The sequence below is a fragment of the Asparagus officinalis genome, chromosome 1 (genome assembly GCF_001876935.1).
Source record: "Asparagus officinalis chromosome 1, Aspof.V1, whole genome shotgun sequence".
Classification (NCBI taxonomy): domain Eukaryota; kingdom Viridiplantae; phylum Streptophyta; class Magnoliopsida; order Asparagales; family Asparagaceae; genus Asparagus; species Asparagus officinalis.
The window spans coordinates 126376358-126391182 of record NC_033794.1 but is presented as its reverse complement, the minus strand read 5'-3'; the positions used below and the strand labels follow the sequence as shown (position 1 = coordinate 126391182).

The 14825-nt window shown below is 36.6% G+C and overlaps 2 protein-coding genes across 2 annotated transcripts; one reads left to right on the top strand and one right to left on the bottom strand.

Annotated features, from left to right (window-relative positions):
* On the top strand, positions 2131-3798 carry LOC109835627 (polygalacturonase inhibitor-like). The gene has a single exon (XM_020403628.1). The coding sequence runs from the start codon at positions 2447-2449 to the stop codon at positions 3431-3433; it is 987 nt and encodes a 328-aa protein (XP_020259217.1). The 5' UTR covers positions 2131-2446; the 3' UTR covers positions 3434-3798.
* LOC109835541 (UBP1-associated protein 2C-like) lies at positions 3703-14463 on the bottom strand. Its single transcript, XM_020403539.1, has 6 exons — positions 14020-14463; positions 6709-6829; positions 6369-6512; positions 5218-5414; positions 5068-5143; positions 3703-4238 (listed from the first exon to the last, which is right to left on the bottom strand). Exons 1-6 carry the CDS (start codon positions 14157-14159, stop codon positions 3918-3920), a joined length of 999 nt encoding a protein of 332 aa, XP_020259128.1. The 5' UTR covers positions 14160-14463; the 3' UTR covers positions 3703-3917.

The following is a 14825-nucleotide window of genomic DNA, read 5'->3' as shown; positions in this document are numbered from 1 at the left end:
CCACATTCATATTATTGTTTAAGAAAATATGTTCAGAGAGATGAAAGGATGATCAAAGCGGACAAACAGTACATAAAAGAAAAGGCTGCAAAACTTTTTTTACAAAGTAATTAGTTTATAAACTTTTATGGTTGGAAAAATTGTACATTTAAGTTATATAACAAAAATTTAGATGCGGGTATCAATCCCTATACCGTTATGCTAGGGAAGCTAGCGTGCTACCGTTGAGCTACATGATACTAGTTTATTCAAAAAAAAAAAAATTGGCAAAATAGCATTTAACTACCTTATAGTTTCAATCACTATGCATTTATATATCCTCATTTGTTTTTTAGCAGCATTATGTATCCTAAGTTGTTTACATACGCATGTTAGTAGTCTCTATTATGTAAATGAGAAAAGTTTTATCTGAATGTTCTCATAAGACACGATAGAATCAATTAGCACGTGAGTATCAAATGAAAACATTTAGGTGGAAACTTTCCCGTTTGCACAATAGAGGGTACTATGTGCCAATTTTAGACGATTAGAGTATACAAATGCTGCGGAAAACAAATAAGAGTATATAAGTGCAAAGTGTGTAAAACTATAAGGCCCTATTTGCTTTTTTGACAAGGTACTATTTTAAAATAGTCCAGACCCACCTCTTTAGCTTATGTTTATTTTTTATTTGGTTCGGACTATTTTCAAGCTGGAACTACTTAATTATACTCACAAGAGAGACTAAACTCATCTCATCCCCTATCTTTATAATCTAGGTACTAATTATCTAGGGTATTAAGATTTATTTGACAAAATTGCCCACTTATTTTCTTTTTTAAGGGAGTTTTTCCATTATTTTTAAGGGAGTTTTGATATATTTTAAAATCACGAGTAGCAGACAACAACAAAAAATATGGGATCAAACTTTAGGAACATCAAATATATCATGTTTGCTTGCTTAGCCACTGAATTGGACACGGTGAACCACTTTATTGATACTATGTCCAAGTACGCTTAATGCACATGATGAAAAAATTCGCTTAACAAATGCATTAATACAATATGAGTTGACTAGAGTGCGAAAAAGTTATTTTGACTATGATATTAGTCTAAACATTCATAATCCCCCTAAAATCAAACACTAATATGGATTATTTTGAGCTAGTCCGAATGTTAGTCTGTGTAAAAATAAATATTAGAGTAGACTCAAATAGTCCTAGGATGACCCAATTTGAGGACTATGGTCCCAAGATTATATAATACCCACTAGTCCCCGGATAAAAAACAAACATGGCCTAAGGTATATAAGTGCTACTTAGGCTAGAATAACTATCGCAATAATGAAAGGCCATCAAATAATATTAAACAAACATGGCCTAAGGTTGAGTTGCAAAAAAATTCCTCAAAACTTTTTACGGTTTGTAGAAATCACAAAAGATCCTCCCTTCATTTCAATTTCTCAAAGTTAATTTGAATGTAGAATTTTATATATTAACAAAACATGACAATTACCTCTAAGCTTATAAACACGTACATGATCGTTTTTGAAGAGGGGGCAAAAAAACTTCATGATTTCTGATTATAGGTTCGGAGGTAAAAATGTCCATCTGAAAACTTTAGGCAGTTTTCTGTCATTTGTGAAGAACTAAGATAAACAAAGCTAAAGCCTCTATAAATCCAACTTACCTACAATTATACAATATACCCCATTATTCAGCGTTGCAGTCAATACGAGTCTTATAAAATCAACTAATCAAATTATACACATCCTCAACAACAATTACGTACTCTGCCACAATAATCATCTGATCTATATGAGATATGTAGCTTAACGATATAAGCAACACGTACCTCACCAACATTATATGAGCGTAGAGCGAAGTCTTATACGGATATGCTACACTCTGGATACAAGATCTCATAGCTGCATCCGTAAATTTTTTTACATAATTAATGCAACTGCAACTGTAGAAGCTGTCTCTTTCCCCAAATATGACCGACAAATACAACAACAGCATCCGCAAAAAAGAGTTCTAGCTGCAACCAGCGACTTACAATTATGTCCCATTTGACTGTTTATTTAACAATAAACAAATACTTTAGTATTCCGCTTATAAACGAGTAGAATTAATTGAACGGGTATTCGATTCGTTTGATTATCAGAATATTCATAGGCAACCATTCAACATCAAGATAATATATATAATTCCAACCATGAGATCCGATCAGTGGAATCCCATGTGTAAAGGCTTTTACCTCCTTAAATATCCTCCCCAGTAGTTTTGATGTCCTACACGGCTACACCCCACCATGCAATCTCAATCTGGCTCAAATCCAGCACCTATGCACCCACTGGTTCCTGGTCCAAACACGCCCCAAGCATTTGAACGAGCCATCAAAAACGACCAAAAAAAAGACCAAGCCCTATAAATAACGCTAAAAACACCACCCAACTTCGATAAAAATGGCCAACATTCTCACTCTCCTCATCTTCACTCTCGTTTCCCTCTCCTCTGCGTGTCACAAACATGACCACCAAACTCTACTCTCCATCATGAACTCCTTCCCTCCGAACTCATTCCCTGCAACATGGAACTCATCCTCAGACTGCTGCAACTGGGACTACATCCAGTGCAACGCCACCACCGGCCGCGTCGACGTCCTCCAAATCACCGACAATGCCGGCATCGCCGGTCCGATCCCTCCGTCCATCAGCCGCCTCTCCGCCCTCCAGTTCCTGATCCTCCGAGATCTTCCCAACGTTGTTGGCTCAATACCTCACCAACTACTAAGACTCCGTAACCTCCAGTTCTTAATAATATCCAATACCAGCGTCTCGGGTGCCATCCCTTCGTTCCTTTCAAAGTTTTCATCCAATTTACTGGCAATCAATCTGAACGGAAACAAACTGTCAGGGCCAATCCCTGCATCCCTCGGGGATCTTGCTAGCCTCAGCCTACTATATTTATCGGACAATCAGCTATCAGGGAGCATCCCCGATACGCTCTTCAGAAAAACAAAGGTCTCGCACATTCAGCTTGATCTTTCTGATAACAAGCTAACGGGCGACATACCAAAAACTTTCGACGATAGGAAGTTTATCACTGTAAACCTGGCGAATAACCAGTTAACGGGGGATGCTTCAGTACTGTTCGGGAAATCTAAGCTCGTCTCTGATATTATACTGGCAAGCAATAAGCTCACCTTCGATCTTTCAAAGGTGGAGTTCCCTGTGAAGAGCTTGGATAGAGTAGACATTAGTCATAATGAGATTTACGGGAGAATACCAAGTCAAATCGCTGATGTTGCTGGCCTGCAGTACTTGGACGTGAGCTATAACAGGTTGTGTGGCAAAATACCGAAGAAACTTGCTCAGTTCAATTCTTCATTCTTTGCGCATAACAAGTGCTTGTGTGGAGCACCGCTGCCTTCATGCAAGCAAGAAATGTGATGTATAGTACTTCGCGTATCTTGTTCGTGTTTGTATGACGAAGTTATAATGCTGCTATGTACGGATTTCAATTTCTTCCTTTAGTTTTTGAATTCAATGACTACAAAGCATAGAAAATAGAGAAGGTAATAAAAGAAAAGAGCTTATCAAACCCTGATATTTTTGCTAACAAAATAAGATTGTGAGATAAATTAACTTGGTATTATACCCAGAAAACAGATATATTAATTTATATGCAGTAAAAAACTATATTTGATGATGCACATGTGAAATGTCGGAGTTTTTAAATTTCTACATATGTTTCAAACTACAGAGGGTGCAGAACTAGCAAAATCTATTTAGAGCAAATAGGTCAAGAGTAGAGATACAAGACTAAATATGTTTCACAGCAGATGGCCTGTTGTTTCTTGGTTTTCTGGCGAAAATGGCCAATTTGTCTCAAGACTGCTAAAATATTTAACACAACTCCTGAACATGATGAAATCTAGCGATAATACGGGTATCCAGAAAGTCCAGTAGGTGAAACTGAAGGAAAACCGATGTGTTCCTTCTTTGCTGAGAGCGGTGAATATGAGCCGTGCGATTGATGAGGGTACTGAGTTGGTGCACCTGGATATGGAGCAGAAGGATATGATGGCAAAAGCTGCGGATAAGGAGCATAGGCTGTTGCAGTTGAAACCTGGTTCTTTCCAGGCTGTGAATATGCAGCTGAAATGGGAATGGGTATTGGAAGCAGAGTTGGTGGAAGCTGGCCTTGTGTAGCTTTGTTCTTGGTGTCTGCAAGCTTCACAGTTATGTTTCTCCCCTGCAAAACAAATAGGCATATTAGGTTAGAACAAAGGATCAAGCTGGGTACGTACGTTGATCGAACAGTATCATAATTTGATTATTATTCACTCAAATTCAATTCAGAGGATTATCTAACGGAAATCAAATGATTATTAGTACTCGGGTATTAGAAGAATCAAACATGAGCATTAGCATATTCGATTGGTAGGCTTGACACGTATGATCCTTCATGACTTGTATTATTACACAACAAATGTATGTTTCCACCTTCCTTGCATTTTTTAGTTTAGCTTCTACATTAATTTTGAGATTTAAGAGTCTCAAATCGGTTTCTTAACCCAATATTCAAATTACACATTTATAACTCAGAATTATAGATAAACAATTTTCAATTATGAGTTGCTATCATTTAATAATCAAATTCTTTGGAAAAACAATTTTCAATTATGAGTTGCTATCATTTAATAATCAAATTCTTTGGAAAAATGAAAGTATCTCTGTAACCAAATAAAAATAACTTCTCAGTAATAATCAAATTCTTTGGAAAAATGAAAGTATCTCTGTAACCAAATAAAAATAACTTCTCAGTTAATAATTCCCAAACAACAGAATACAAATTATACATGTTTAATATTTGATAAAAATTCGATGAATATTCATGGTTAAATTCAGATTTGAATAAATCAAGAAAGGGTGTTTGAATTCGGATCTGAATCTAAAAAATTTAACCACTACAAATATGAACATCTTTGTATTTGCTTCAATTTATTTCCATTACTACGACCAGTTAACGATTAACTATACTAATAATAGTAAGCTGGTTGATTATGCTTTGGTCAACTCACCCCAAGTATTTTATTTGGATCATCTATAGCCTTCTTTGCAGCCTCAGCAGTTTTGTACGTGACAAAGCCAAATCCTCTGCATTTTTAAAGATTCATGATGAATAATTAATAGTTAGAAACAGAATGCTACACTAATAGCTTATAATTTACCTTGATTTGTTTGTCTCTTTATCATAAGCAACTGAACCTTCTTCTATTTCCCCATGCCTGCTGAAGAAATTGAGCAAAACTTCGGTTGAAGTGTCTGGAGAGAGTCCACCAATATATATCTTCCTAAGCGCTATATCAGAACTTACAGATGCACTGTTTAGACCCTCACAAGCAAGATTACAGACTGCCAATCGACCCTGGAATACAAATTAAATAAAAATGCAGTTAAAATTTCGGATACCATTCTGTTTAAGCCCAACAAAAAGGTAAAATTGAGTATGAGAGAACATTTTGACAGATGTCAGAGCTAAAGTTATATTTGACAAAGAAGACATAAATGGATATGACACTAGAAATTTTGTAACCACTAGTAAGTACAGGAATTATATAGAGTGATTCAAAAAATTGTCCAAATTGAAGTTCCAAGAGATTCAGGATTAAGAAAACTCCAATCCAGATAGAAACTAGTTTCCAAATATCATTTAAATGAGAAAAGTTAAAATCCCAATGAAAGATTATCTAATGAATCCCGAGAAATCGCCTATGTTATTGCCTGAATTTTGTAATCTGTTGATGTGGATTGTTAACTTATGTTTGCTCCTAATCATAATCATAAGACAAAATTCAGGATTATGGTTATTGATGACTGATAATCATCTAGTAAAAAACTAATTTTCTAGACTTCTTCAGGTAAGCATGATGCCTGATTGTTCATAATCATAAGAGAACACAAGTCCATGAAATACAAAGACTCAAAATATATAGGGTACAGTATAAGTTTAATGGGTAAGGTATCAAGGAAAGAGAGAAGGGGAATGGTTGTCAAGACTGAGGTAGGCAATACTATTTTTAATCTGACGGAGACAGGCCCTTATGGCAAAAATATATATCCAGCAGTCAACACAATTTTGAAGAAAATAATTTCTTCTGCTATGGCTGTTTATTTGTGTATCTGAATGAGAATGAACATGTGTTCATCTTGGTAGGACTAATGACTCCACGCAAGGGAGATTAAAAAAATAAAAAACAAGCTGCGGGCACTTGACAGAATGTATTTAGCGTATTTCAGTGTTATGCAAATGAATAAGTAAACATAACATATAGGGCATAGACATAAATATACGTTACATATGGTTAATGATATTCCTTACATCAATCAATTTGCTTGGTTCTCTCAAGGCCCTTTGAGCAGATTCCATATGCTTGTAAGTAATGAAGCCATATCCACGAGACTTTCCAGTCGCCTTGTCAACTATGACAGCTCCTTCTTCGATCTCACCATGATCACAAAATGCCTTGAGATATGATGAAGAAAATTTCAACGCTGTCAGGAACTATATAAATAGACTTCACCAAGATTATTGAATAAGTAACAGAAAAGTTATGCATAAGGTATTATGAAGACAAAAGAGAAGATGCAATTGTGTAATGGTGAAGAAATCAAGCACTCCCAACACACAAGCATCAAAAAGCAAACATCATAGCACTCACAGCACACAAGGTTTCTGAAGTAGTTTCCCATGCCAACCCACGAACGAAAAGCTTGCGATGAACAGGATCGGAGCTTGCCACACCTCTAATTTCATCTGCAACTGTAGCATACTGGGTACCTCTGAATGGCTCAACATGCATACATGCACACATACAGGCAATGTCAATTTGTGGAGCAATCAGTTCCAAAATTCAACTCCCTTGATATAAAGTGTATGAGCAAAAAAAAAAGCGAAAACTAGAATTCAGGAGTATCAGTGTGCCATCACTTATAATACAGAGAACAAAAGAATGGTTAAGAAGCAGCTGAAACTATTAATTGTCCTCAGCTAGTGACAAAAGAAAGGACAATCATTTCCTACTCAAAACTCCATTAAATATTTAGAAGCAACTAAAGCACAGTAACTAATAACGCAACATTTCGTTAAAGACTACATCATCAAAGTCAAGACCCCGCACCACATATGAACAAGTTCCAATTATACATGATGCTCTGACATCATTAACAGAGAAACAAAATTGAAAGTACACATCATGTATCAACTATATGATCACTAGGGTTCATAGATGAACTAAAGCCTACTGCAGATGGGTTGAACGTGTGACTAAAAGCCTAGAAAGGTCACAATTTGGTATTTTTGAGACTGACATGACCCTTAGTTGGCATCAAGCGAATGGTAGTACTGTGAGGTCTTTGAATGAAATTTCAAGATGTTTTGAGTGCTGAATATGAATCTTTCACACCACAAGGTATGGGTGGGTGCCACCTATGATGCACGGATACGGATACGGGACATGGATACGACACGGACACGGATACGAGATACGTCAAAATCCAAAAAAATAGGATACGGGGATATGGCAAGGATTTTTTTAAATTATTATTATATATAGAAAAATTTATAAAATTCAACTAACAATCTAAAATATGAATCTATAACAAAATAACAATCTAAAATATATTATTTGTAACTTTCTTCATCAGATTTATGATAATAATATGACGCTGGGTTGCTGCTCGAACTCAAAAACCGGAGGAGATGATGACAGTGGTGGTGATTGTGCTGGACGGGGAGGAGAAATGTAGGGTGAACTTGAGGAGTCGGAGGGAGGAGCAGTCGGTCGGCGGGATCGGGTCGGAACAGCGAATGTGATCAAATCGAACGGGAGTGGGCTGAGAGATTCAGAGAGAGGATTAGGGTTAGGGTTTTTTTCTTTTTTTCTTTCGTTTGAATCAGCTGAGGATCGAATCGAATGGGAGATTTGAGAAATAAGGATGAGTTTTTTAATCGAACAGTTCGGGTTGGATTTTAACCAAACCCGCAACCCGAATGAATCGGTCTTCGGCGAATCCGAGCCGTGTCCGAGCTCCTTTGACCGTGTCCGAGCCTAGTTTGACCGTTGACCCGTATCGGACACGGATTGACCGTATCCGACACGTGTCGTGACGAATCCGTGTCCGATTCGAGTCGGACACAGATTCGTGGCCTCCGGGGGCTCTGTGCTTCAGAGGGTGCCACAAGTCTAACCTATGTAAAGGCAGTAGTGTACTGAAATATAAAAGTGAAATACCTGAAAGTTGTGTTTTCAGGGAGATTAATGAGTCAGGACTCATGTCTTTCCACCTGTTCGCTATTCTTCTTCTCTTTCTATTTTTTCATCATTTTGCACTATTTTTCATTCTAGACAACAATGAGCCTCAAATTCCTCCTTTTCTCCTTTTCTCCATTGTTCTTCTCTTTTTAAAATTGTTTAATCAATTTGCGCTATTTTTCAATCTCGATAGCAAATAAAAGCCCCACTTCCTCTCGCATCCACCAAATAAGCCCTAAACCACATTCCTGCAGGGCTGCAACCTATACCATAGGTCAGGTAACTTTCATTTAATGTTTTTAAAAATTCTATTTTGGGCCCTTCTTTTAAAAAAATTCATTAATTTCTTCACAGAATCTGATGCCATAATTCCTATATGCACATGGCTTGAAATATTGATTTAGGGATATGTATCCACCATTGAGGTACTTAATCGAAAAAAGGGCATCATTAACTGGTCCCGGTGCAACATATCAAGCACCAGAAAATGACAGAAAGGAAATTAATAAAAACAATATGGCTAGAATTTGGTTGAAAGAAAGAAAAAATGTCCTCATTTCCTCTTCCGTAAATAAAGGGACAAAGCGACAAAACATGTGTACAAGCTCGATTTGATAAGATTATTCTGATGTTCAATAAGCGACTAGGTGGACTAATCAAGGGGATGAGGAAGCAATACAACATTGAGTTTTCTTCAATCTTGCGTGGTCCAACTCCATGATTTTTCCCCCTCCTCGTTGAGAATCTTGATACTGATAACAATTAAGGAAGGGAAAATGAAACTGAAAAGAGGTGGGTTCAATCAAATAATATGGTTATGTGGGTCAAATTAGGACTAAACCCATTTTACATGGTTTCTATTGAAACCAAAAACCAAACTAGATAGTTTGGCCTCAACCACACTGAAATGCGTTTTATCACGTGCTCCATAGTACTATTTAGATGCCCAAACGTTTGGATTAGAAAAGTTATAAGAAAATGAAAATGCTTTAACTTGTAGTAGAAACATGTTAAGATGATTGGAGTAAAACTAAAAAAGATAACTAGATGGTACAAGTTAAAAAGATGGTCAACAGCAAAAAAGGTTACATCAATTTCAGTTCCATATTTAGGAAAAAGAAATAACTCAAATTTAATGATGCACGCCTACCCCCATTTAATAGCTCACCTGTCCTGATTTAAATTTATACCCACTTGAACTCCTAATCTAATGGGAATCCTATTTCTAGATAAGCCCTTTTTGGGCTAGGGATGTATTACGATGAGAGAACAATGTAGCGACTATTTTTTAGTTTCCTCCTTTGCTTAGTTATTTCCTCTTTAGGTTATTCATCTCCATTAATGAGTAGGATTCTTCTCTTAGTTATCTTTTTTAGGCAAGCACTTTATAGCCATGTGAGGAGAGCACAGGTATCCTTTATTTAATTAAACTAGTACCATAAATTTCTTTCCCTTTTACAAATTGATCAATGTTTTTTACATAGATGTCGAGAATTCGAGACAGTAGTGAACTGCGACCCATGTTCAATCATCCTAGAACACAAAACACTAGTGACTTGGATCATGTTCCACCATGACCCAGTTCGCCAACTCTGGCGACCCGATTTACAAATCAAGCTAGTTATCATTTTTTAAAATTAGCATTTAAAAAACAGAAATACTTATTTGCAACTTTGTTATGTAATGGTTTTCAACGTCTCCATTTATATGATGTGTATCAGTATAGATATTAATTATTATATTTTTACATGTTGGAAATCAGAATCGTGGTACTATTTGCATTTGCTTAGTTATATGCAATCAAAAGAAAGAAAAGAAAGAAAGAAAGAAAAATTCGGAGTCCTACATTTAAAAACCGAACATAAAGTATACCACGTTCCCTACCATACGGTCCATACCATAAGCATTGTTTTAAATATCCTCGATATAGCCTAATATATCGGCCGATATATTCTTTTATTAGGCTTTCCACAAAATGATATGGTCTCTATATCCTTTACCGCTTTTTGGTAACTTTTGACGATATATCCCCGATATGATCGATATATCAGTTAATATGTTAGCCGATATCCTTTTATATAGCTTGTTGCAAAAAAAAATTTGGTTTTGTAATATTTCTTTAATGTGTTTTAGCAAAAAATCTAGCCCCATGAAGCTTTTTAGTAAAATTCTAGTAGTTTCTTTTCTCTTAGTAACAATGTTTTAAAAAGTCTCCGCCTAGACCGACGTATAGGCCTAGGCGGTACCTTGGCCACCTACCTAGCGTCTAGGCGGTACCTAGGTTGCCCACGTATATTTTGGGAGCACCTAAGTGAGTGTGGTCTGCCTATATTAACTGCACCTTTAGGCATTCATCATGAGTTCCTCCTTGTAGTCTCCAACCTCCTCGAAACTCCAACTATGAACCAGTGTTGTAAATGGCGGCGAATAGCGGGGCTATAGCGGCGCGAATAGCGATCGCGACCCTTCAGCGCTACGCGTAGGGGTTTTGCGGCTGGCTTAAGTGGGAAAATCCGCTATTCATTCGAATAGCGCGTAAAAGCGTTTAAAAACGGTTAAACCCGCTAAATCGCTATCACACATATATGAAGTTTTTCGCCCCGAACCCAACTCGTTACAATTAAACCCTCTCCCACGACGATTCCTTCTCTCCCACTCCCGAGCCCTAGCTGCCTCCCGATTGCTCCAGCGACTTCCGCCTCTCTCCGATTCCACGATGATTCCTTCTTTCCACGATGATTCCTTCTCTCCGAGTCTCCGCTCCAGCGCCTCCCGATTGCTTCTCTCCAGCGACTTCCGCTCTAGCTCCCAGCGACTTCCACAGTTCCAATGACGACTTCCGGGTCTCCGACGAGCTTCCCTCTGGCAACTAATCAATGTTTTTTTATTGTTTTTTATTGTTGAGCATTTTTATATTAGAGACTTGAAAGTTGAAGAAATGGGACAAATAACAGTCTTTTGGATAAACAAGTACGTTTTTTTATTCTTTAATCTTTATAATTATAGTACTTAGTTAATATTATGTAATTATTACACATCTATTTCATGTTTAGGCATTAAGTATGCATTTATAAAATTTTTATATTATTTTTCTTATTATTTAGAATATTTAAATATATTTATATTTGACCGTTATTTGACTGTGCGCTATTGCCGTTATTTTGCCGTAATAGCCCGAAATAGCCTAAGCGATACCTCGCCACGACGCGCCGCAATCCGCTATCAGCAACCTTGCTATGAACACCACCTCTCTCGACCTTTGACAAAACATCCTCCACCACCACTTAAGAAATCTTTCTAGGTGTTAATCCAACGCTTAAGCTTTCTATAACATTGGCATCAGTAATTGTAATAAAAAACTATAAAAATAAGAAAACACTTAGACCCCGCTTAGGCTTCCGCCTAGGCTCCTAGGCTCTAGGCATCGGGTCCAACGTCTAAGCCGCCTAGCGCTTTCTGTAACCTTGCTTAGTAAGATTCCATAATTGCTTAGTGGTCCTACATATATATTACCAACCTCCTCGAAACTCCAACTATGAACACCTCCACCTCTCCCGACCTTTAACAAAACATCCTCCACCACCACTTAAGAAATCTTCCTAGGTGTCAGACCAACGCCTAAGCTTTCTATAACATTGGCATTAGTAATTGTAATAAAAACTAAAAAAATAAGAAAACACTTAGACCCCACTTAGGCTTCCGTCTAGGCTCCTAGGCTCTAGGCGTCAGGTCCAAAGCCTAAGCCGCCTAGCGCTTTCTGTAACCTTACTTAGTAAGATTCCATAATTGCTTAGTGGCCCTACATATATATTATTTATATTTTTGTTTTCTTTGATTTCATTAAGTATGTTTAGATTACATTTTAGATATAATATTACATACTCAAATCATCCAATATGGCCCTCTGATATTTACTACATATCCCTGATATTTCCTAAATATCCGCAACATGATATGGATTTTCACCATCTGATATTTCCTCAATATCAGCTATTTAAAACCTTGCATATAAGCCTACCCCTCGTACGCAATTCTAAAAAAGTGATATACCACGCTCCCGTTCTCGTCCTATGAACCGCAATGAATCGAATTCCATGCAACTATGGGCAAGCTTGTGATAGGTGGTTTAGTTTTCTTATTACGATGATGAAGTAGTGTAGGTAAGTTAGTTTCTTTATGTAATAGCTATAGAATTAAGTTTCTTGCTTGTAGTAGGAGCAGATACATGGCTTGTCTTATAAATAGATGCTAATGAGTTGTATTCTCCTATAATGGATTTGATTTGTAATCAAATGGTAAACATAGTAGATGTTGTTGCTTAATTAGTAATTTTCGCTCTTTTGTAAGTTTTAAGTTAAAGAAATGGAACACCAAGGTAATGGTTTGCATTATTTAAGGAAATAAAATTATATAAGTAATATAAAAGAACATGATTAATAAAGTAGCATAAATATTGCTATATTAGTAAAGAAGACATATGAAATTGCATATTAAAATGCGATTTAAAGTAAGCAGAGCTGGAGAAAGCCTAAGTCTTCTTTATCCTAGTAAGCCTCGTTTATGAAAGATCCCAGGTTCAAGAATCTGCCTTATGTCTTTACTTGAGATTATTTCTCGTCATCAAAAAGGGGAAGAGGCTAAATGGACTGGTTATTTTGGAAAGTACTACCACAGATATTTGATCAAAAGTACAGAACAAGAGATTCTATGTCAAGTCACAAAGGTTTCATTGGGCATTTTTGTTAGTTGTCATTTCCTATTAGCATACAAATAAGAGAGATTAATCATTTCCATGGTAGGACTCTCAACATGAATAAAGAAAAAAATTGAAAATTACAAGGTATTATCATCTGAATGGAATTCAAAATATGTTCATTTCACTTTATGAAGGATTAAGGCTACAATTAGAAGGTAAAATTACATTAACCGCTAATGTTCTTACGATCAAATAACAGTTACTGTCTAGGTTATTCTCATTGACAAAATTTTCTAAGGTGGGGATATTTTCTCTACATTTAAAGTAAAGAGAGGGGTAGAATTTTGACCATAAGGAACTTCATCTTTAATATCAAGAACTAGAATATGCATGATGCATCATCTACTAGTTTTCTATATTGTCATGGTAGAAACTCCCTATGGCTCTTCTTATGCAATAGGCACGTGTATATTGAACAGAATAACTAGTAGTTTCTATTGTGTATCATTTTTCATAAAACTATAACAATGTACAAAATTTATGCTCACTCATGCGATGAAAAAAATTTATGCCCACTTTTTATATATGTACATAGGTGTATGCAGTGTTTTAAATGTCGGCCGCCATGTCCGGTGTAGCCGTGTATGTGTCTGTCTGCTTGTGTGTACATCGACGCGAGCATTACCAATATATAAAGAGGGGAGGGGGCCATTTACTTCTTTAGATAATCCTGTAAATTTCATCTTTTATTTTGTGAAAAAACAAATGACAATGGAAACATTAGCTTAAATTAAAGGAAGAAAGGAACTTTTTTAGTTCAAGCAACTCCATGAAAATAATAGATAAAAAAGAAGATAGTTGAGACCTCATAACTCATCAAATCTCCCACAAGTTAGTAAATTGGAGAGAATAATATAAAGACCCCAGGATTCCTCAATCTAGAAAATCTCACAAAAACAAGGAATTCTACTCTCAAAGAGAATTCATGCACGATTCTGTTCTTTACTGCTGGAAATTCTTACAGTTTGGCTAAGAGGTCGACGAGCTGATCTTTTCGAAGAGGATCGAGAAGAAGGCGCAGCTGTTGATCGGAATTGATGAGAGAGAGCTCCCCGTTGCCTCCTTCTTCTTCTTCAAGCTTTCTCTTCTTGGAATCGTCCATGGCGGTCGCGGGCGAGATTCGCTTTGTGCGGATAATTAGGGTTTTTTTCTCCCCTCGATGAGAGGAGAGAAAGAACAAAAGCGAGGTCTTTATAAATCTCCAATAACTTCCCTACTAGCCTCTTAAATCTTCAATAATTCCATACTACATCCTATAATCTTTGAAATTGCTCATAAGTTCCGCTAATTCTTAGGGTCTTGCAATTAGGCCCCGACGTGACTAAAATATCCCTTGATTTAGTGTGTGTTTGGATTGGGGGTAGTGAGAGGCAGGAGTATGGTAAGTTTTAACTTTGTTTAGGAATCAAATTGGGCAAAGTAGCAGGGGAGAAGGGAAAGTAAAGGAGGGAAGAAAACCACAGTCCCCCCCACCCCCAAGTTGGGGTGTAACCAGGATGAAAGTACATAAGGGGAGCAAAGCAAATGTAGAGAGACTAATTTAACCCCTATCATTTATGTTATTTATGTTAACATGGAATGATATTTATGTTATTTTATATATATTCCCTTTCCTTCCCATCATTTTATTACATTTTCCAAACTGGGTGAAACAAGTTCTTTTTAATATCCCTTACTTTCTTTCACTCGCTTAAAATCCAAACAAGCCCTTACAGTCACAAAATTTCAAAGCGACTAATATGTATTTACCAGATGTGTGAGTATCTTT